General features: G+C 39.9%; 1 protein-coding gene and 1 long non-coding RNA gene across 2 annotated transcripts; both read left to right on the forward strand.

Annotated features, from left to right (window-relative positions):
* Positions 1 to 365: 365 nt before the first annotated feature.
* On the forward strand, positions 366 to 15,665 carry LOC103432785 (putative disease resistance RPP13-like protein 1). Its single transcript, XM_070807463.1, is given in 7 exon segments — positions 366 to 714; positions 838 to 996; positions 7,863 to 12,275; positions 12,394 to 12,413; positions 14,185 to 14,330; positions 14,851 to 15,450; positions 15,452 to 15,665. Coding segments are annotated over 5 exon segments (5,160 nt in total). The 5' UTR covers positions 366 to 714; positions 838 to 996; positions 7,863 to 8,019; the 3' UTR covers positions 15,590 to 15,665.
* LOC114819435 (uncharacterized) lies at positions 12,510 to 13,439 on the forward strand. The gene is made up of 2 exons (XR_011572714.1): positions 12,510 to 12,640; positions 13,242 to 13,439. It is a non-coding gene; the product is annotated as an uncharacterized lncRNA (long non-coding RNA).
* Positions 15,666 to 24,906: the final 9,241 nt, after the last annotated feature.

The raw sequence follows: 24,906 nt of genomic DNA on the forward strand, positions 1-24,906 counted from the left end.
TGTCACTAATTCAATTCCACTGAATTTAATTCTTCTCTCTTAATCTTCAAAATTAACATAATAAGCTAGTAAATTTCACTTCATGAAAATCTTGCTCAATGTTGTTTGACTTGTTTCCTTTCTTTAACAGCTAGATGTCCATTAATTATATGCTAATAAAACTTGCTCTTCATCTTCAATTGATCTAATATAGCTTTGTGACTAATTAAGTAGTATAACTACAAGATGGTAAACAATAATCCATGGTAACTTTTTGCAGGATTATTTTCTACTTCTTTGTGTTGTGTGGCTCAGGCTGTTTGAGAGTCTCAACATTATCTACCATGGCCTATAAAATTGAACCAATCACCATCTCAAAATAAAATAATCGGTATTGCAAGGAAATGCAACTCGGTTGTTTACGAGCAATCACTCTTCCACCCTGAGTTGCGTGTTTGGTTCCTCATCTCCCAAAATCGTTCGTATAAAGGAAAAGAAAAGTATAACCGTGTGGGACATAGGAGATAAGAAAGCAATTAAAAAGATAAAACAGCATGATCATGACCCCACAAAAAAATAAAGAGAAAGTAAAAAGAGGAAGACTTGCTGTGGTCTTTCAACACCTAATCCTCATTGCAAATTGAAGAGCTCTAAAGTGGTCTGGATCTGTTGATTTTCATAATCTATGGAAAACAAGTCCCTTCATCTTCATCATCATCTGAAAACTTGAACGCAGTAAGTTCCTCTTGCAACTATATATGCGGAATCCATTATTTATAAATTAATTATTTCATTTTTCTTCAAGATTGTATGCTTAATTAATTATTTCATCGATAACCAGCTATATAATTTGTTCAGTTTTCAGCCTTAATTATTCCATCATTCAGTTTGGATTTATTGATCATCAGTGCAAACAAGCGCCCTCATGACCTGACAGACTTCCATGAAACTGCTTCTTGCTACAGATCTTGTCCAATATCCGTGCAGATTTCGAGTCTTGAAACGTAGGATTGCAAGGTAATCCCAAAACTGCCCCATTTTATTTGTTCAACATGTTAAAATTTAAGAAAAATGATGCATTGCTTACTAGCATGATTTTTTCAATCTTGAGTTTTTATGGTGTGTTTTATTGTGCCTTATCATTGAGTAATATTATGGTGTACGTGTTTTTCTTTTGACAAACGATAACGTTAGTAGGTTAAATTGTTAGTCCCGTACTGGAACACCAACCAGGTTACCCAAAAAATGATTCACACACCCATCTTTATTCTATAACTTAATTCCATGCTTGTCCCTCGATACTCGTGAGCGAAAGGGAGGGTCCAAGCGGATATGAAAATGATCTATTACTCCAAAGTCTACTTCATATGGCCAATTATTAGGTGTGTGATCCTCATCATCAACTATACTTTTTATAAGGAATATCATTCATAACCCAGCTATAAGCATGCCGATATCGTTGAAAGCATTAAAACAATGAAAAATATGAAGTCTTACCCAGTGGCAGATCGAAGATTTTAATATCGGTGGTCCTAATATAAAGGCCCTAAAAAATATTAAGCGAAAAATAATATTGAAAATTAAATGCTAGACTACAATTTTTCATTCATAATTTTTGTACAAACAACATTACAAGCTACAAAGTACAAAGACTTATTTGTCAACGATGAGGTATGCGTAATATCGTTCCATACTTCTAATTTCTACACATATCAATTACTCAAAACAAAAAAAAAACATATTAATTGATGAAGCTAAAAGAAAAAAAATACCTATAACTATTATGAATTTAACATTCTACAACAACAACAACAACAACAACAAAGCCTTTTCCCACTAAGTGGGGTCGGCTATATGAATCCTAGAACGCCATTGCGCTCGGTTTTGTGTCATGTCCTCCGTTAGATCCAAGTACTCTAAGTCTTTTCTTAGAGTCTCTTCCAAAGTTGTCCTAGGTCTTCCTCTACCCCTTCGGCCCTGAACCTCTGTCCCGTAGTCACATCTTCGAACCGGAGCGTCAGTCGGCCTTCTTTGCACATGTTCAAAATCACCGGAGCCGATTTTCTCTCATCTTTCCTACAATTTCGGCTACTCCTACTTTACCTCGGATATCCTCATTCCCAATCTTATCCTTTCTCGTGTGCCCACACATCCCACGAAGCATCCTCATCTCCGCTACACCCATTTTGTGTACGTGTTGATGCTTCACCACCCAACATTCTATGCCATACAACATCGCTAGCCTTATTGCCGTCCTATAAAATTTTCCCTTGAGCTTCAGTGGCCTACGACGGTCACACAACACGCCGGATGCACTCTTTCCATCCAGCTCGTATTCTATGGTTGAGATCTCCATCTAATTCTCCGTTCTCTTGCAAGATAGATCCTAGGTAGCGAAAACGATCGCTTTTTGTGATCTTCGCTAGATTGCTCCGGTCATTAGTGTGGATAAGTATATAAATGGATAGAGATAGGAAAGCAAACACAAGATGTACGTGGTTCACCCAGATTGGCTACGTCCACGGAATAGAAGAGTTCTCATTAATTGTGAAGGGTTTACACAAGTACATAGGTTCAAGCTCTCATTTAGTGAGTACAAGTGAATGATTTAGTACAAATGACATTAGGAAATATTGTGGGAGAATGATCTCGTAATCACGAAACTTCTAAGTATCGGAGTGTGGTGTCGTCTTGACTTGCCTTATCTATCTCATAGGTAGATGTGGCATCTTCTCTGGAAGTACTCTTCCTCCATCCAGGGGTGGTATCTTTAACTGGTGGAGATGCACAAGGTAATGTATCAATTTCACTTGAAGCTTACTTGTAGTTTCAGGCTTGGTCAAGCGCGATACAAACCATGTAGTAGGAGTCCCCCAAGTCGCCGAGCTAGGGGGTCTGCTGAAAGAGGTGACAGACAAGGTAAGCAATCAGAGCTCCGACTGATTGTTCACCTTCTCCCCATCTTGCAGCAGCATGAAGGATAAAGAGAAGAAAAATGAGAAGAGATGATATGAGATACTTTTGCTTTTGAAGAAGTAACTTTCCACAGGCTTATTCTTGAACTGAGCTGGAGGGTTTTCTGGTTTCCTCCAGAGTATAAGGCCGACTGAAGAATTTGAGGGTCAAAACAAGTCCATCAAATCTAGAGTACGTTCCACCCTGCTGATATGGGATACTTTTGCTTTTGACAGAGTAATGAATGTATCGACCCGTGTGCTGTTACGCTTGTCTCCACATGCTTCCTTGTATCCTTCGCACTTGCCCTATCTGTTCCTCAAGCAGATGCGGAATCTTCCCTGGAAACATAAGATGTTGAAGATGAGTACTCGAGAGCAATGCCAGGTAAGTAATCAGGTAAGGGGTTCCAGGCAGTCAGTTCCTGGCTGGAAGCTTGATTCCAAGTGCTGACTGATTGCTCTCTTTCTCCTTGTCTTGCAGGTAAAAACAAGGCCAAAAGAAAAGACAGGGAAAAAGCATGATATGGGATACTCTTGCTTTTAACCCTGATGATATGAGATATTCTTGCTCTAGTATAGCTTGTTTGCAGAGGTATTATCGGGGGGAAAGAAAGCTGAATATTTCGAAAGGCTTCGTTGGGAGTGCCCTCTCAAATATGATGAAGGGTTGAGCATTTTTGCAGGTCTGCCTGTCCGTTGGGGATGGAGGTCGACATATATAGGAGTCTCCCTAACAACAAGTAGTAATGCTATTCCTTTACCCTGCTTGGTCATAGCACGGTAGTGGGAGCTGCCAGTTTCACATGTTTTAACTCTGTCAGAGCACTTTGAAAAAGTGGTCTGTGGTATCTGGCTCTCGAGATTTGGAGAACGATGCCTCTTCGATTTTTGAGAAAGCAATCATGCTGGGGGTATGACTCTCGAGATTCGGAGAGCAGTGTCTCTTCGATTTTTGAGGAAGTAATCATGTTGGGAGTCTGGCTCTCGAGATTCGGAGGGCGGTGCCTCTTCGATTTTGGAGCAAACAATCTTGTTGGGAGTGTTGTCTCGAATGTGAGTAAAGGTTGGGCATGTTTGCTAGTCTACCTTGCCACGAAGCACAAAGGTTGACACACAGGGACTTTCCAATTATCCAGCAATGGTACTGTTCCTTTACCCTCTCTTCGATTTTGAGAAAGTAGTCATGTTGGGAGTCTGGCTCTCGAGATTCGGAGGATGGTGCCTCTTCGATTTTGGAGCAAGCAATCTTATTGGGAGTGTTTTCTCGAATGTGAGTAAAGGTTGGGCATGTTTGCTAGTCTACCTTGCCACGAAGCACAGAGGTTGACACACAGGGACTTTCCAATTATCCAGCAGTGGTACTGTTCCTTTACAGTTGTGGGTAATAATATGGTAGCTAGACCTTCAAAATTTATGTGTCTAAACTTTTGTTAGTGCTGTTTCTTTGCTATTCTTTTACCTTTCTTGGTCAGAGCGATGTAGTGGGAGCTGCAAGCTTCACGTGCTCAACTTTGGCAGAGAACTTTGGCAAAGTTATTTGTGGTACCCATGAGCTATTGTTGCGTGTGGGAAGTGGGTGATTGAACAGTAAGATTCATGTGCTTTCTACTTCACCAGAAGTCTTCGACAGAATGCCCATAATTTCTGCAAAGCTGAGTGTGCGTGTGACAGGTGCTGACAAGGCTAGAAAAGTAGGTGCCTCTTCGATTTCTGAGATCGGCCCTCGTGGTCTCTGAGCAGCCCAGCTTTTGAGAAAGCGAGCGCCTCTTCGATTGATTCGGAGAACGATGCCTCATCGATTTTTGAGAAAGCAATCATGCTGGGGGTCTGGCTCTCGAGATTCGGGGAGCAGTGTCTCTTCGATTTTTGAGAAAGTAATCATGTTGGGAGTCTGGCTCTCGAGATTCGGAGGGCGGTGCCTCTTCGATTTTGGAGCAAGCAATCTTGTTGGGAGTGTTTTCTCGAATGTGAGTAAAGGTTGGGCATGTTTGCTAGTCTACCTTGCCACGAAGCACAGAGGTTGACACACAGGGAGTTTCCAATTATCCAGCAATGGTACTGTTCCTTTACCCTCTCTTCGATTTTTAAGAAAGTAGTCATGTTGGGAGTCTGGCTCTCGAGATTCGGAGGACGGTGCCTCTTCGATTTTGGAGCAAGCAATCTTATTGGGAGTGTTTTCTCGAATGTGAGTAAAGGTTGGGCATGTTTGCTAGTCTACCTTGCCACGAAGCACAGAGGTTGACACACAGGGACTTTCCAATTATCCAGCAGTGGTACTGTTCCTTTACCCTTGTGGGTAATAATATGGTAGTTAGACCTTCAAAATTTATGGGTCTAAACTTTGTTAGTGCTGTTTCTTTGCTATTCTTTTACCCTTCTTGGTCAGAGCGATGTAGTGGGAGCTGCAAGCTTCACGTGCTCAACTTTGGCAGAGAACTTTGGCAAAGTTATCTGTGGTACCCATGAGCTATTGTTGCGTGTGGGAAGTGGGTGATTGAACAGTAAGATTCATGTGTTTTCTACTTCCCCAGAAGTCTTTGACAGAATGCCCATAATTTCCGCAAAACTGAGTGTGCGTGTGACAGGTGCTGACAAGGCTGGAAAAGGCTGGAAAAGTAGGTGCCTCTTCGATTTCTGATATCGGCCCTCGTGGTCTCTGGGGAGCCCAGCTTTTGAGAAAGCGAGCGCCTCTTCGATTTTTGAGATCGGCCTTCGTGGTCTTTGAGCAGCCCAACTTTTGAGAAAGCAAACGCCTCTTCGATTTCTGAGATCAACCCTCGTGATCTCTAAGCAGCCCAGCTTTTGAGAAAGCAAACGCCTCTTCGATTTCTGAGCAGGCGCCTCTTCGATTTCTGAAGCTTCGTCGAGTGCAGATTTTTATAGGGGCTGGCATTAAGTTCCAAAGCACACTTGAATCTCCACCAGTAGAAGCTTCATTCTTGCACTTCTAAGATCTTGATTTGTCCGACCTCTTCTCTCTTCAACACCTTTGAAAATGTCTGGCCCCTCCGACCGTCGTTTTGACTTGAACCTTGTTGAAGAGGCAGCCCCGCCTTCTCCAGACAACATATGGCGCCCATCCTTCGTCTCCCCTACTGGTCCTCTTACCGTTGGGGATTCCGTGATGAAGAATGATATGACCGCTGCGGTGGTGGCCAGGAACCTTCTCACTCCCAAAGATAACAGACTACTTTCCAAACGGTCTGATGAGTTAGCTGTTAAGGATTCGCTGGCTCTCAGTGTTCAGTGTGCAGGTTCTGTGTCTAATATGGCCCAACGCCTATTTGCTCGAACCCGCCAAGTTGAATCATTGGCGGCTGAAGTGATGAGTCTCAAACAGGAGATTAGAGGGCTCAAGCATGAGAATAAACAGTTGCACCGGCTCGCACATGACTATGCTACAAACATGAAGAGGAAGCTTGACCAGATGAAGGAAACTGATGGTCAGGTTTTACTTGATCATCAGAGATTTGTGGGTTTGTTCCAAAGGCATTTATTGCCTTCGTCTTCTGGGGCTGTACCGCGTAATGAAGCTCCAAATGATCAACCTCTGATGCCTCCTCCTTCTAGGGTTCTGTCCAGTACTGAGGCTCCAAATGATCCCCCTCCGGTGCCTTCTCTTTCTGGGGCTCTACCGACTGCTGAGACTTCTCCTAAGCAACCTTTGTGAAGGCTCCCTCTTGTGTGCTTATTTTGACTCATGTATATGTACATATTTGTAGCTTATCGGGGATATCAATAAATAAGCTTTCCTTGTACATATTTGTAGCTTATCGGGGATATCAAAAAATCATAATAGTTAAAACAATACCTATAATTATTATGAATTTAACATTCTACATGATTAATTTAGACTAAAATAAAAATCTCAGTTAAATTTAGAAACGAGGGGATTAAGTGGTGGTGAAGAAAGGACAGCAGAATGGTAGGTTATGTCGGTGGTGTGGACCGTGTGATCAATCTGATCGTGGTTTGTGGAGACTGGAGAGGAGACTGGTATTGTGCTGATGGTCTTCGGTTGGGACAAGGATTGTCTGCCCTTCCACTTCCGGTGTCCTTCCGTGTCCTCCTGTTTTGTGTGGTCACAGTTAAGCCAAGTTAACATTTTATATTGTTTTTTTATAGAGATAATAAGACAAAAATGAATAGTAATATAAAATGTTGACGTGACTTAACCGTGACCATACAAATAAGAGGGCACGAGAGGGCATTGGAAGTGGGAGGGTAGACAATCCTTGTCCCTTCGGTTGAGTGGGGTGGGGTTTTCAAGCTACGCATCAAAACACACCGTTTTACTTAAATGACTTGACTCCTTTAAAAAGAAAAAAAAGAAAAAAAAGAAAAAAAAAAAACTTCTTCTCTCCATCTCGGTTGCAGAATACCAGAAGACCCACCAGAAGTCAGAACACGGTGCGGCCCCACTCTTCTTCTCCTCCACCACACTTGGTGGTCCACGGAGGTCCTTGCAGCCACTTGTTCGGGCTTCCGGATGGTCCCAAGACCACCCAAGTCTCTTAGTAGATGGTATTACCTCATGTGAAGCTTCCGAAACAACTTTGATATATTTTTCTCAAATTATTATGATTGGTTGAAATTTTTTTTTTTAATTTCCAGCCACGTTAATTAAGGATGAATCATTTTATCTCTTATTTAAGAATATTTGTTAAAAACAAATGTAAAAATATTTGTTCCTTGATCCTAACTTATTTTGTATATATTAGGAAAAAGAACATTTCCATAAAACGTAACAGGACTGCATACCTGACGGGACGGTTATGGTGTAGGCAATCCCTAGCCATTCCCAAATTGTCACCTCTAGATATGCTTTGCTAGGAGTCCATTAATTGATTACTTCACTGTTACTATAAATTTGTATGTGATTGCGCAGGCATCAATAATTACTTCTCATCATTTTAATTTGTGCAGTTGTGACTATTTCTGAGCCTCAACAGATCAAGCTTCCAAATTTCCAAGGAACTAGTCTTTGGCTGTTACTCTTCCCTTCGTTGAGTTCTGCACCTCAATATTGCTCAAGAACGTTTCACTATTTCTTTGATTTCTTGGAGTGCCCTTCACTCTTAACATGGCACTGGGAGAGGGTTTTCTTGCGGCGTTTCTAAAGGTGCTGCTCAACAGGTTGACCTCCCGCGAGATTCTCAACTACATTGGAAACTTCCGGGGCGTCAGAAAGAAGCTGGACAAGTGGAGGGCCGTGTTAACTGCAATAGGAGCGGTGCTCAGCGATGCCGAGGAAAAACAACTCACTGAGGATGCTGTGAAACTGTGGCTCGATGATCTCAGAGACTTGGCTTATGATGTCGAAGACATGTTGGACAAATTTGACACCCAAATGTTGAAGCGCATGATAGAGGGACGTGATCAAGCCCGCACAAGCAACAAGGTGCGGACCTCACTTTTCAAAATTAAATTCAATAGGGATATGAACTCCGAAATGAAGAAGATTACGGAGCGGTTGCAAGACATATCTGAACGGAAAGAGAAGTTTGGCTTGAAAGATACTGGGACGTCTGCTAAGGAATCGCGAAGTCTACCAAGTTCAGATGTGTTAGATGAAAAGCTAGTTGTTGGAAGGGATGGTGACAAAGGGGAGATTATTGAATTGTTGTCAAGAAAATACGAGCATGAAGGTGCTGTCAATTTTGGTGTAGTTGCTATAGTTGGCATGCCCGGAGTTGGGAAGATGACACTTGCTCAACTTGTATTCAACCACAAAGATGATGCCATGAAGGAGTTTGAGCCTAAGGTGTGGGTATCTGTGTCTGATGACTTCAATGTGGTGCGAGTGACAAAGGCAATTCTTGAATCCATCACATCCCGACCCGTTCAAATGGAGGAGTTTAGTAAAATTCAGCATGATTTGTGTGAGCAATTAAGAGGAAAAAAGTTTTTAATCGTGTTAGATGATATCTGGAACAAAGGCGACTATGATCTACACGATCTCTGGACAAGACTTAAATCCCCTTTTGGCGTCGGAGCAGGAGGAAGTAAGATTATTGTGACAACCCGTGATGTGCATGTTGCAAGGACTATGGGAGCCACGGGAGTTCATAATTTGGAATGTATGGCAGATGATGATTGTTTGGAAATATTTGAGCGACATGCATTTGGGGAAGTTAATAGTGTAAAACCAGTAAATTATGAGTTGATTCGGACAAAAATTGTTGAAAAATGTTGTGGCTTACCATTAGCTGCGAGGACTCTCGGTGGTCTCTTACTTTGCAAAGAAAAAGATGAGTGGGGAGAAATATTGGACAACAAACTATGGAATCTTGCAGATAACAGTAGCCTTCTCCCCGTACTAAAGTTGAGCTATCACTATCTTCCATCACATTTGAAGAGGTGTTTTGCCTACTGCTCAATACTTCCAAATGACTACGAATTTTGGGAGAAGCGGCTCGTCCTTTTGTGGATGGCAGAGGGTTTGATTCAACAAAAACCTGATGACAATAAACAAATGGAGGATTTGGGCCGCGACTACTTTCGAGAGCTATTAGCAAGGTCGCTGTTTCAAGAATCAAGCAAAACCAATTCAAGATATGTAATGCATGACCTCGTTAATGATTTAGCACATTGGGCAGCAGGAGAAATATGTTTTAGGTTGGAAGATAAGCAAGGTGATAACTTGCAAAGCACTTGCTTTCAAAGGGCTCGCCATTCGTCTTTCATTGCTGGTGAATTTGATGGAGTTACGAGATTTGAGGACTTCCCAAAAGCTGAACGCTTGCGAACATTCCTGCCACTTTCACTTTCAGATTCTGGTGGATGGTACAAATGTTTGTCTCGTAAGGTTACTTTTGAGCTATTACCACAGTTGCAATACTTACGAGTGCTCTCGTTCAATTGCTACACAATAACTGAGCTGCCAAAGTCAATCGGTGATTTGAGGTTGTTACAGTATCTTGACCTTTCCTACACAGATATAACCTGTTTGCCTAAGTCAACAAGCACTCTTTACCACTTGCAAACATTGATATTGGAAGGTTGTTCTAAATTGAAGTCATTGCCCACAAACATGAGTAATCTAATTAATTTGCGCCATCTCAACAACTCAGGTGCATATTCGTTGGAAGGAATGCCTTGGCAACTAGGTCGATTGACGAATCTACAATCATTGCCTCTTTTTGTGGTGAGCAAAGGTAGTGATCAATCAGGGATAAGAGAGATAGGGCCCCTATTGCATCTTCGAGGGACACTGTGCCTCTCAAGATTGGAGAATGTGACTGATGTCAAGGATGCCAGGAGGGCCAACTTGAAATGCAAGGAGAGGCTTGATTCGTTGGTCCTAAAATGGTCTCATTCAAGCGACACGAGAGAAACGGAATCCGTTGTGCTTGACATGTTAGAGCCTCATACAAAGCTCAAGGAGCTCACCATCAAGAGTTATGCCGTAGAGGAATTTTCATCATGGGTTGGAGGTCATTTGTTCTCTAATATGGTGCTTGTGCGGTTAGAGGAATGTAACAATTGTTTATCGGTGCCACCTCTCGGACAATTGCCTCATCTCAAAGAACTTTATATTAGAGGAATGAATGCAGTGGAAAGTGTTGGTGCTGAGTTTTATGGCGAGTGTATCTTGCCTTTTCCGCTGTTAGAGATTCTTGAGTTTGTGGATATGTAGCATTGGAAGGTGTGGCTTCCTTTCCAACTGGATCACGAAAGTGCTTTTTTCCCTTGCCTGAAAAGGCTTTCAATCAAACGATGTTCAAAGTTGGAAGGTGAGCTGCCAGAGAAGCTCGATTTGTTAGCCGAACTTGAAATTGTTAAATGTGAGGAATTGGTGGTTTCGATTGCCAACTACAAACAACTTCGTCAAATAAAAATTGACGGTTGTAAAGTGTTGGTACATACAGATGCTAAGGTTGAGTTTGAGTTATTAGAGTCCTTGTGGCTTTCAAACATTTCGGAGGTGACGTCTCTGCAAACAGGGGAATTGTTCAGGAAGGGATTAAGCAAGGTTAGAGATTTGAAGATCCATGGATGTGAGAAGCTGACGTCTTTATGGAAGAATGAGGATGCTAAGGTTGAGTTTGAGTTATTAGAGTCCTTGTGGCTTTCAAACATTTCGGAGGTGACGTCTCTGCTAACAGGGGAATTGTTCAGGAAGGGATTAAGCAAGGTTAGAGATTTGAAGATCCATGGATGTGAGAAGTTGACGTCTTTATGGAAGAATGAGGCTAGATTATTGCAGCGGTTGACTTGTCTTGGCCGTTTGGAAATTGAAGACAACTCTTGTCTAGTTGAAGAATTGGGAAAAGAAGCAGAGGAGTTGATGCAATTGCAAATATTGGAGTGCAAGCTTGAATTTCTGGAGTTAAACAAGTGCGAAAATCTTTGGACGCTACCAAAAGGATTAAATCAGCTGTCGTCTCTTAAAGAGCTTCGCATTCACGAATGTTCACGTCTAGTTTCTTTCCCAGATGTTGGTCTGCCACCTTCTCTTAAAGACATTGAGATTATATCGTGCGCTTCGTTGATATATTTTGCAAAATTCCAGATTCCCCAAAATCTAAGAAGAATAGATATAAGAGATTGCAAAAGTTTGAAATCACTAGTAGATGAGGAGGAATGTGAACGACTGGGTTTAATAGCACCGAACGGGTTCTTCAGCGACAACACCAATCACTGCCTTGAATATATTCTGATCTCGAATTGCCAAAATCTGAAATCCTTACCGGATGGCTTATGCCACCTCAGCAATCTTCAAAAGCTATATATTGAACTATGTGGAAGTCTTGTTTCCATCCCGAGACTGAGTGGGGGGAGAAGACCCTCCAACCTGAGAACGATCTGGATCATCGGATGCGACAAATTGGAGGCGTTGCCCGAAAACATGCACAATCTCAACTCTCTTGAGGATTTGAGCATCGACTACCGTGAAGGTTTGACTTTTCCTCCCAACCTAACATCACTTGATCTTTGGAAGGTCAAGAGTTGTAAGTCATTGTGGGAGTTGGAGTGGGGGTTGCACAGACTCACCTCTCTTAGATACTTGTATATCGACAGTGAAGACCCGGATACGGTGTCGTTTCCACCCGACATGGTACGGATGGAGACGCTCTTCCCCAAATCTCTCACTAACCTCGCAATAGGTGGCTTCCCGAATCTAAAGAAACTGAGCAGCAAGGGCTTTCAATTCCTCACCTCCCTTCAATCTCTGAAACTCTTCCGTTGTCCAAAGCTAGCATCTATTCCAAAGGAGGGTCTGCCTCCTTCGCTAGAGGAACTTTGGATCGAAGGGTGTCCAGTGCTAAAAGAGAGATGTCAACCAGGAAAAGGACGCTACTGGCACAAAATATCCCACATCCCTTACATAAGGATAGATTATAAGAAGATATGAAGCTGATGGTCCAGGTATCATCTCTCGAGGAATGTTTTAATATTAATATTATTATTATTAATATCTCACATCCCTTTCATAAGCATAGATTGGGAGTTGATATGAAGCTGATGGTCCAGGTATCATCTCTCAAGGAATGTTTTAATATTAATATTATTATTATTATTAATCATCTTTATTCTTGTAAAGTAAAGTAATCCACATATTTTGGTTTGGGTCAAGGCTTTGGGGGTTGAGGAGTGGCTACTTTGGGAGGCCTTTCAATTGGCGTCAACGGGGATATTTCTCCGCCAACGTTTCTTCTCCCAGATTCCTATATTTGCTTCTTTCTTTCTTTTTTTTATTGGTAAACGATTGCTATGTTTGCTTGGTCCCTTTTCATTGATTTGTATTATAACTTTATAAATGTGCTACTCTTTCTCCCAGCAAGATTTTAATCAGGCCACTTTAATCTAATCTTTTATTTTATTTTAGCAAATTTTGACTTATGAGCTAGTAATGCATTTTATTTAATGCATCGAGAATAAGCAATCAACAAAGAAATGGAAATGTAAAGAGCTCGTTGCTCAAGTGGGTACAAGAGTGATTTTACCCTTGGCCGTTTGTTATGCACTTGCTAGAGGCTTGTGGAACGATGACCACTAAATGACTTCCTTTACTATAACTTGTCTTCCTGAAAGTAGAAAATACGTGCCAACGAATTTTGGTCAATCAAATCCTTATACCAAGCCTTCATCACTTGTTCAAAAAATGCATTATTCATCTAATTGATATGTGATAAATTGGTGATGATTATGCATTTTAACCGAGTTCTAAGGAAAATTGAAGATAGTAATACATCAGTACTAAAACTACAAAATATTACTGAATTTGTATACTTATTACTTGGGTGCCCTCTGCCTTGCTGTGCTGAATAACAATGAGAATATATTACTGAATTCTAGCAGGAAAAAGGCAGGCCACTCTCAAAATTTGGTGAATGGGACGTCAATGATCCTGCTTCAGCTGAGGGGTTTACTGTGATCTTTAACAAGGCTAGGGATGAGAAGAAGACAGGTGGAAAACCGGAGTCACCAGGAAAGGTTGATCCTAATATCAGGCATGGAGGAGTGGATACTGGCACTGGCACTGGCAGGCCTTCGTCTGTAAGATTTTTTCTCATAACTCTGTCTCATTTCTTTGTCTAATGATTTGATAATATACACATGAGACAGCCAATAGCAATACATTCTTTACGGTTTTCTTAGTTGCAAGTTATTGCTTTTCAAGTGACGTCAGTAGTACAACACAGCATACCATTTGATGTGAAAATCAATGCAACTGACTTATATAGAACTCTAGTAAGGAAATGTGGCAAAAGACAGATCTAATGTTAGGGCCAAGATATTTGAAAAATAAAAGAACACAAGATGATTCGGCTGTTTTATCTGCATTATTCCATGGGAGTGGAATTGGCATACGTTAACTTCACTCAGGTTCCATCTCCTTTTAGACAGATGTAGCCTAATAGGAACATTTGTTTGTTTTATTGTGAACAATTGAAAGAACTATTGGCCCTTGAAATATTTGCTCTTGTCAATTGATCATTGTGTGGCCTTTTCGTTTTCTGTGTCTGCTGCATTTCCAATTAGTAGAATAATAGAACGAATAACTGGACGGTAATTATTTCTGCTGCCAAAATCTAATATGCTTAAATTCCTCACTCTTTGTGGATGATTTGATTTGGTTTGATTTCCTGGTGCACAGAAAAAATGGTTTTGCAGCATTCATCAACCACCAGCAGTTTTGTTGACAATGTTGTTCTCCTAAGTGCTCCGATGGAGGAGCACGGTGTTCTGTAACTGGCTCCACTATATTTCCTCTCTCACTGTATGTCTATGAAATTGGCAGCCGGGTAAGTGAAGTTTGAAGCAATGGTTAGCAGTTTGCCTAAGGAAATCGTACATGATATCCTTTTGAGACTACCTCCTAAAGCTTTGATGAGATGCACCTCGGTGTCCAAGCCTTGGAACTCCATGATAAAAAGTCCCAGCTTTATTCGCACCAAGGTATAAAATATCAATGATATCGGAAATGTCGGTAGTCCAAAAACACGGAAATTTCGATGGAAATATCGGGATATTATCGATATCGATAAAAATTGAATAAAAACCATGGAAATTGTTAGAAAAACTTGGAAATTTTTATTGAAACTTTGCTGGATGTTTATTTAGTCAATTATCTATTAGTTTATTACAAAAAATTGGAAGGAAATGCATTGCATGATAGATATAACTGATTTAAATTGATTATATAGCGAGCTGGCAAACATGGTGAGTGTAGAAAATATGTAGTAATTAATGAAAGAAGTTTAAACACACCATAATCATTTATATATAATGAATTAGTACAATATTTTACACTTTATACATTTCATGGTAAGATACATGAGTGACTTAGCAAGGTCTAAAATATCGATGATATCGGAAATATCGGTAGTCCAAAAAAATATCACTAGTCCAAAAACGCGGAAATTTCGATGGAAATATCGGGATATTATGGATATTTTAGACCATGATTCGCACCCACCTCAGCCGTACCATCGATTTTAAGCAGTTTGGCACCCACCGACTCCTTCTGCATTGTGTTAGTGGAGACAATCCAGTGGAGCAGAATTACTATTTGCATTATGATAACCATGCTTTTGATGAGTACTGCAAGCTAGAGTATCCAAGTGTTCCCAAGCGCAAGAGATTTCTTCGTGTGGTCGGAATGCGAGGATCCGAATACTTTTTATGGGCTTATTCACTTGCTAGAGGCTTGTGGAGTAGTCCTTGTTCTTTTGATCCCGTTTGTAAAGTTTTTTATTCTTGCAAATTTCAGGCTTTTGTGAACTGGGCAGTTCATTGGCTGGCATGGCGCTGCTTGAACGATGGTCGTTATCAAAATTTCATTTTAGCAATTGATGTGGACGGTGAGTTATTTTGCGAGATAAGGGTGCTAAAGAGTTTCAGACAGGATGAACCATTAGATTATCACTTGTCTGTTTCAGGTGATGGAAACTCCGTTGCTATGTTCACGACAACGCGTGGTCGTAATTGTCCTGAGGATTTTCTTGACATATGGGTGATGAAAGAGTATGGCATCGAGGATTCATGGGCCAAACTGATAACTCTAAGTCCACCGGATCCGGAAAGAAGGGTGCCCTACAAGCCCTTATGTTTTAGGAACAATGGTGAAGTAGTGTCCTGACTTTATCACTTGTTCTAGTAAAAAACGTCGCATGTACTGGGATTTTCTCAGGGATGCCTTGTGATATTCTGACATGGGTAAATTGTAGCAATGGTCCCTCATTTTTTAATCAAATTGGAGCAATGATTCGTCAACTAAAATTTCATTACCATTGGTCCCTCAATTTATGAAAATGTGTAGCTATAGTCATATTCATCAATTTTGTCTAAATAAGTTATGTTGGAATAATCATTTATATAATTAGGGTCCCTCAATTCATCAAAGTGTGTAATTAAGGTTCTTTTCGTCAACTACGTCAAAATTTTTGTCAAAACGAGTTATGTTGGACGGATCATTGCTACAATTAGGTTAAAGTTAAGGGACTATTTCTCCAGTTGAATTAAAGTTGAGGGATCAATGGTAATAGATTTTTAGTTAAGAGACCATAGCTGCACATTTTGATGAGTTGAGGGACCAATAATAATGAATTTTTAGTTGAGTGACCATTGCTCCAATTGAGTTAAAGTTAAGAGACCATAGCTACAATTTACTCTTCTAACATTGCTGGATGTTAGCTAGAGATGAACATTTTTCCTTTAGTTTGTCTGTTAATTTAGAGACCTAGAAGAAGTTGCTTATCACAACATGTTGCCAATGTTCATGGATATATACAGTTAAATTAATTTCTTTGAAATTGCTTGTGATATTTTCGTGCCAAATAGGAAGAGAAGAAAATTGCATATCTTATTTTTTTAGCTCTAATAAGATTTATCTCTAGTCACGAGACTTTTACAATAACTTTTGCTCCTATGGTCAACCAAAATAATAATATTACAGTAGAGACTAGTAGTCCATTAGTAATTGTGTGTTCAACTGAAAGCAGCGAGAAAAATACGTACCTTTTTCTCTTCTCTGTTTTCAAAGAATTTTTTATCTTCTTCCTCTGCAACCCTTGCATGCAGGTTTGGCAGTAAAGTAAGTTTCCGCGCAATTAAAATAATGGCAAACTAATCTTTCGGTTTCGTACGAAGATAGGATAATTTATACTAAATTATTTTTTTGTCTTTTATTAAAGAATACATTTATAAAAAAATAAAAAAAGAAGTTTTAAGTGTTTGGGATCTTTTAAATACCAATTTCAATACAGCTATTAGTTTAAGTAACATAATTTTTAGTTTAGGTGCCAATGAAAAAATCAACTAAAATAATTCTATAAAAACTATTATAATTCAAAATAATTATACGATTGCCGCGTTTTCCGACCTGCCAACTGTATTCGCAACCACCTCACCCTTACAATCAATCTTAATAACCACGTTTCGACTGACCTCCTTGTACTGCATTGTATTCGCATACACGAGCCAAGGGAGGAGCATTAGTATTTGCATTATGATAAATAACCATGATTTTGATGAGTACTGTAGACTAGAATTTCCAATCATTCCCAAGGGAGAATGGTTTAATACGACCTATAGACTACAAGAACTCAAATTCCTTTTTTGTTATCTTCTGTAAACCATCCATTAGAGCTCTCGGCAGGCAGTGACCATTTTTGAGGAATGACTAGACACATGTTGGGGCATCATCATGACATCATAGGTGAACAATACGATTTCGCGTTTAAGTTTCTCTCTATATACATCGTGTTAACTTTGTTTTTCTACTTTCCTAGCACGTTCCGGTTCGTGTATTTTCAGTTTTTGTATAGTGGAAAGGTCAAGTTGGTAGTAGATTGACATAGCGAAAAAATTACTTGTCACTAATTCAGTTTACCAAGCTTAATTGGTCTCTCTTAACTTACAAAATTGTCATAATAAGCTAGTAGTTTCACTTCATGGAAATCTTGCTCAATGTTGTTTGACTTGTTTCCCTTCTTAAACATCGATCGAGATGTTCGTTAATTAAATGCTAATAATACTTGCTCTTCACCTTCAAATGGATCATAAGTTAATATAGCTCTGTGATTAATTAAGTAGTATGACTCCAAAATGGTAAAAGCATAATCCATGATAATTTTGGTAAATCTGATCTCGGCAAGATCATGTTCTTCTCTTCTTGTTGTGTGGCTCACGTTGTTTCAGAGTCTTTTACTGTTTAAAATTAATTACTATTCCACCCGAAGTTTCACGTTTGGGTCCTCTTCTTATAGCGGAAACGAAAAAGTATAACCGTGTAGGATATTTGCGATAAGAAAGCAATCAAAAAGAAAACAATATGACCCCACGAAAAATAAAGAGAGAACAAAAACAAGGAATCTTTCTTTCTTTACGGGCAGAAAGATGAAGACATGTTAGTCTTTTAACACGTATCGCAATGGCAAATTGAAGTAGTTATCGTCGAAAGAGGAAGACTTGTTATAGTCTTTCAAGTCGACACCTAATTATCCTAGCAAATTGATCTGTAAAGTAGTCTACAAAAACTCAAATTCCATTTAAACTACCTGTTTTATTAAAGGAATATACTATCCGCATATCTATTTTTACTTATCAGACACTCTTTTTTACTTCTCACATCCCCTTTGTTAACTTTTGTCCTTTGATCTACTTCAATTCATCCGATCCGACAACCGAAAATTAAAATGATGTGTGAGAAGTAAAAAAAGGTGTGTGGATATCACACCATTTTACTAAATCCTAAATTGTATAACTCCTTCAAATATATCAAAGGCGAATATGGTACCTTCTGTAAACAATCCGGTAGAGCTCTCAGCAGGCAATGATAATATTTAGGGAATGACTAGACACATGTTGGGACGTTATCGTGACATCATGGGTTAACAATACAATTTGTGTTTAAATTTCTCTTCACTAGCTTAGTTTTTCTACTTTCCTAACATGTTCGGGTTCGTGCATTTTCAGCTTTTGGGTAGTGGAAAAGTCAAGTTGCTGGTAGACTAAGTAGTGAACAAGTAGATTCACACGGCAATACATAAGTCAAAAATTACTCGTCACTAATTCAGTTCTACCGAGTTTAGTTTGTCTCTCTTAATCTTCAAACTTACATAATAAGCTAGTAATTTCACTTCATGAAAATCTTGCTCAAAGTTGTTTGACTTGTTTCCTTTCTTTAGCAGCTAGACGTTCAATTATATGCTAATAAAACTTGCTCTTCATCTTCAATTGATCTAAAATATAGCTCTGCGACTAATTAAGTAGTATGACTACAAGATGGTTAACAATAATCCATGGTAACCTTTTGCAGGATCATTTTCTTCTTCTTTGTGTTGTGTGGCTTAGGCTGTTTGAGTCTTTTACTACTTTAAATTAATTTAAGGAAAACTAATGAAAATGACTTGAAAACTTTGAGTTTTAACGAAAATGACAAAAATGTGTTGTAAATGAATAGTATCAATATTGACTTTTTAGAGTAAAAATGTGATTTTTTGTTAAAGTAAACAGTACCTTGAGTTTTTCTTCGTTAAAGTTTCGTTAAATTTATTGTCTCAACATTATCTACAATGGCCTAAAAAATTAATCACCCTTTCAAACTAATATAATCGGTATTGCAAGAAATGCAACTCAGTTGTTTACCAGCAATCACCCTTTCACCCTAAATTGCGTGTTTGGTTCCTCATCTCCCAAAATCGTTCGTATAAATGAAAAGAAAATGTATAACCGTGTAGGACATAGGAGATAAGAAAGCAATTAAAAAGATAAAAGAGGAATCTGTCTTTTTTGGCAGAAAGAGGAAGACTTGTTATAGTCTTTCAACACCTAATCATCATTGCAATTTGAAGAGCCTCGACTAGAAGAAAAAGACGTCTTATGTACTCGGAATTTTCTCCGGGATGCCTTGTGATATTCTGATATTGCTGCTAGAAATAAACATTTTTCCTTAAGTTTGTCTGCTAATTTACCGTCCTAGAAAAAGTTGCTTATCACAACATGTTGCCAATGTTCATGGACATATACAGTTAATGAGTTTCTATGAAAATGTTGTCGATATTTTCGTGCCAAATGTTGAGTGCATCATCTATTTGTTGTAGCCTTAATTTCTAGTTGCCCTCCAACTTTCAACGTTGCTTTGCTTAATTGCAAACCTTTCATCTCTTATTGTGCTTTCTTCTCAATATTCTCACACCTCTATAAGGCGAGAAGCAAATTACATATCTCGGTTTCAAAGCTTTAATAAGATTTATATCTCTCTCATTACAAAACTTTTACAATAAATTTTCCTCCCATGGTCTATCAAAATAATAATATTTCAGCAGCGACTATCTATTATCATAAATTTTGGTGCATTTGAAAGCAGCGAGAACAATACATTTTTATTTTATTTTTTCTCAAATAAATTTTTTGGTCATTTTCCTCTGCAACCCTTGAGTTTCAACCCACTTTATTTATAAGAGTGAGGAGAACAAATTTTTAAACCAAATTTTGTAAATAAAATGATATGTCACTAATAAAAAATAAGTACGTTAATTAATACTTGAATAATTTGATCTCTCTAACATTATTCTTAAAATAATGGTAAACTAATTTTTTTATTTATTTTTACGAATGATAGAATAATCTATATTAAACTATTGTGTTTTTTTTCTTTTTGTGAACAATAAGACAATAAACTATTATTTCGCCTTTTATTAAAGAGTACTAAAAAAACGAAGTTTTTGAGATCTTTTAAGTACCAATTCCAATAAAACTTTCAGGGTAAGTAACGTGATTTTTAGTTTACAAATATTAAAAAAAACTAATGAAAATGACTTGAAAATTTTGAGTTTTAATGAAAAAGACAAAAATGTGTTGTAAGTGAATAGTACCAGAATTGACATTTTAAAGTAAAAATGTGGTTTTTTGTTAAAGTGAGCAGTACCGAAAGAGTTTCGTTAAAGCTCCCAAATACTAATGAAAAAGTTAACCAAAATAAATCTACAGATATTAGAGCAAGTCCATCCCTGAAAACTTTGTGCCAGCACCCAGCGTATTTATATCTCCATCGGCACCCGGATGCAGTGTTAAATGAGCAAGGGGGCTATAGAAACTTCTTTTCGAACGACTCCACTCAAAGTTGTTTGGGAGCATATGCTCCTATCAACTTTACACGGGACACACAAAAGAAGTACTTTGATCCTATTAGACGGGGAAGGGTGAAGAAGCTAGGACAGAAGGGTAGAGTTCAAGAGAGCAAAATGCGTTTAGGAACGTGGAATATAGGAACCTTGACGGGAAAATCTATGGAAGTAGTAGAAGTTATGGTGAGGAGAAGGATAAATATTATGTGCCTACAAGAAACTAAGTGGGTTGGGCGTAAGGCAAAGGATCTAGAAAACTCAGGGTTTAAACTATGGTATTCGGGCACAAATAGAACGAGAAACGGTGTTGGCATCATCGTGGACAAGACCTTGACACAAGATGTTGTAGATGTCAAGAGGGTAGGAGATAGAATCATGGCAATCAAGATTGTAATAGGACAAGAACTTATCAATGTGATTAGTGCGTACGCACCTCAAGTAGGGTTGGATACGAGTTCGAAGGAGAAATTTTGGGAAGACCTTGGAGACTTGGTGCAAGGAATTGCTCAGACGGAGAAGTTATTTATAGGAGGAGATTTAAATGGACACGTGGGCAGGGAGACAGGCAACTATGGAGGTTTTCATGGTGGCCATGGTTTTGGGGAGAGAAACGAGGATGGGGAAGCTATCTTGGATTTTGCAATGGCATATGATCTCTTCTTAGCCAACACCTTCTTTAAGAAGCGGGAAGAACATGTGATCACCTACAAGAGTGGGTCGTCAAAAACACAAATAGATTTTCTTCTAATGAGGAAAAGGGATCGTATAACTTGTAAGGATTGCAAAGTTATACCAGGAGAGAGCGTGGCTAATCAACATCGCTTGTTGGTGATGGATGTACATATCAAAAGAGTGAGAAAAAAGAACAAGACTTGGAAGTGCCCAAGGACTAGATGGTGGAATCTAAAAGAAGAAAAACAAGCAATTTTCAAAGAGAAAATAATCACCCAGTGTGTGTGGGATAGAGAGGGGGAAGCTAACCAAATGTGGGATTCCATGGCTAGTTGTATCCGAAAAGTAGCAAAAGAGGTATTAGGAGAGTCCAAGGGCTTTGCCCCACACCAAAAGGAATCTTGGTGGTGGAGTGAGGAGGTACAAACAAAGGTGAAGGCTAAGAAGGAATGTTGTAAAGCCTTATACAAGGATAGGACCGATGAAAATGGTGAAAGGTATAGAAAAGCGAAGCAAGAGGTGAAGAAAGCTGTGAGAGAAGCTAAGTTAGCGGCTTATGACGATATGTATAAACGACTAGATACCAAAGAAGGAGAGTTGGATATCTATAAACTAGCTAGAGCAAGGGAAAAGAAGACAAGGGACCTAAACCAAGTGAGGTGCATCAAGGATGAGGATGGAAAGGTTCTTGCTACAGAGAACGCGGTTAAAGACAGATGGAAAGGTTATTTTCATAATCTTTTCAATGAAGGACATGAAAGGAGTGCTTCTTTAGGGGAGTTGAGTAACTCAGAAGAGTGTAGAAACTACTCTTTTTATCGTAGAATCCGGAAGGAAGAAGTGGTTGTATCTTTGAAGAAGATGAAGCATAGAAAAGCAGTAGGCCCAGACGATATACCAATCGAAGTGTGGAAAGTTTTGGGAGAGACAGGTATAACATGGCTCACTGACATTTTCAATAGGATTTTGAAAACGAAGAAGATGCCAAATGAGTGGCGAACGAGCACTTTGGTGCCTATCTACAAGAATAAGGGCGATGTACAAAATTGCATGAACTATAGGGGTATTAAGCTAATGAGTCATACAATGAAGCTCTGGGAGAGAGTCATTGAGCATAGATTGAGGCAAGAGACACGGGTTTCGGACAACCAATTCGGGTTCATGCCAGGGCGCTCAACCATGGAGGCAATCTATCTCTTACGAAGATTGATGGAAAGATATAGAGATGGGAAAAAGGATTTACACATGGTCTTTATAGATTTGGAAAAAGCGTATGATAGGGTCCCAAGAGACATTCTTTGGAGGATTTTAGAGAAGAAAGGAGTACGAGTAGCATATATCCAAGCTATACAGGATATGTATGAAGGAGCAAAGACTGCCGTAAGAACTCATGAAGGACAAACCGAAAGCTTTCCCATAACTGTAGGATTACATCAAGGCTCATCCTTAAGTCCTTACCTTTTTGCGTTGGTAATGGATGAGTTAACAGGACATATTCAAGATGATATTCCTTGGTGTATGCTTTTCGCAGACGATATAGTGTTGATAGATGAAACTCAAGAAGGGGTAAATGCAAAGATTAACCTTTGGAGAGAAGTGTTGGAATCTAAAGGTCTTCGCCTAAGCCGATCAAAGACAGAATATATGGAGTGCAAGTTCAGTGCAAATGGAGGCCAAAACGAGTTAGGGGTGAGGATCGGAGATCAAGAAATACCAAAGAGCGACCGTTTTCGTTACCTAGGATCTATCTTGCAAAAGAACGGAGAATTAGATGGAGATCTCAACCATAGAATACAAGCTGGATGGATGAAGTGGAAGAGTGCATCCGGCGTGTTGTGTGACCGCCGTATGCCACTGAAGCTCAAGGGAAAATTTTATAGGACGGCAATAAGGCCGGCGATGCTGTATGGCACAGAATGTGGGGCGGTGAAGCATCAACACGTACACAAAATGGGTGTAGCGGAGATGAGGATGCTTCGTTGGATGTGTGGGCACACGAGAAAGGATAAGATTAGGAATGAGGATATCCGGGGTAAAGTAGGAGTAGCCGAAATTGAAGGAAAGATGAGAGAAAATCGGTTACGGTGGTTTGGACATGTGCAAAGAAGGCCTACTGACGCTCCGATTAGAAGATGCGACTATGGGACAGAGGTTCAGGGCCGAAGGGGTAGAGGAAGACCCAGGAAAACTTTGAGAGAGACCCTAAGAAAAGACGTAGAGTACTTGGATCTAACGGAGGACATGACACAGGACAGAACACAATGGCGTTCTAAGATTCATATAGCCGATCCCACTCAGTGACTTGGATTTTCCAAGTCTCCAACCGAAAAGTTGTCCTCGCTCGGGAAATTAAGGGAACACTACCTCAACCTACATGCTCCACTCACAAAGCTCCAACATACAAGCTTCAACAAAAGAAAATTCAAAGAACTTAGCGAAGAAGGCTTTGGTGATTTAACACAATACGTTGAAATGAAGGAAAGCTTATTTATTGATATCCCCGATAAATTACAAATATGTACATATACTTGAGTCAAAATAAACAAACAAGAGGAAGCCTTCACAAAGGTTGCTTAGGAGAAGTCTCGGCAGTCGGTAGAGCCCCAGAAAGAGAAGGCACCGGAGGGGGATCATTCGGAGCCTCAGTACTGGACAGAACCCTAGAAGGAGGAGGCATCAGAGGTTGATCATTTGGAGCTTCATTACGCGGTACAGCCCCAGAAGACGAAGGCAATAAATGCCTTTGGAACAAACCCACAAATCTCTGATAATCAAGTAAAACCTGACCATCAGATTCCTTCATCTGGTCAAGCTTCCTCTTCATGTTTGTAGCATAGTCATGTGCGAGCCGGTGCAACTGTTTATTCTCATGCTTGAGCCCTCTAATCTCCTGTTTGAGACTCATCACTTCAGCCGCCAATGATTCAACTTGGCGGGTTCGAGCAAATAGGTGTTGGGCCATATTAGACACAGAACCTGCACACTGAACACTAAGAGCCAGAGAATCCTTAACAGCCAACTCATCAGACCGTTTGGAAAGTAGTCTGTTATCTTTGGGAGTGAGAAGGTTCCTGGCCACTACCGCAGCGGTCATATCATTCTTCATAACGGAATCCCCAACGGTAAGAGGACCAGTATGGGAGACGAAGGATGGGCGCCATATGTTGTCTGGAGAAGGTGGGGCTGCCTCTTCAACAAGGTTCAAGTCAAAACGACGGTCGGAGGGGCCAGACATTTTCAAAGGTGTAGAAGAGAGAAGAGGTCGGACAAATCAAGATCTTAGAAGTGCAAGAATGGAGCTTCTACTGGTGGATATTCAAGTGTGCTTTGGAACTTAATGTCAACCTCTATAAAAATCTGCACTCGACGAAGCTTCAGAAATCGAAGAGGCGTTTGCTTTCTCAAAAGCTGGGCTGCTCAGAGACCACGAGGGTCGATCTCAGAAATCGAAGAGGCGTTTGCTTTCTCAAAAGCTGGGCTGCTCAAAGACCACGAAGGCCGATCTCAGAAATCGAAGAGGTTTGCTTTCTCAAAAGCTGGGCTACTCAGAGACCACGAGGGCCGATCTCAGAAATCGAAGAGGTTTGCTTTCTCAAAAGCTGGGCTGCTCAGAGACCACGAGGGCCGATCTCAGAAATCGAAGAGGTTTGCTTTCTCAAAAGCTGGGCTGCTCAGAGACCACGAGGGCCGATCTCAGAAATCGAAGAGGCACCTACTTT

The sequence above is a fragment of the Malus domestica genome, chromosome 11 (assembly GCF_042453785.1).
Source record: "Malus domestica chromosome 11, GDT2T_hap1".
NCBI lineage: Eukaryota > Viridiplantae > Streptophyta > Magnoliopsida > Rosales > Rosaceae > Malus > Malus domestica.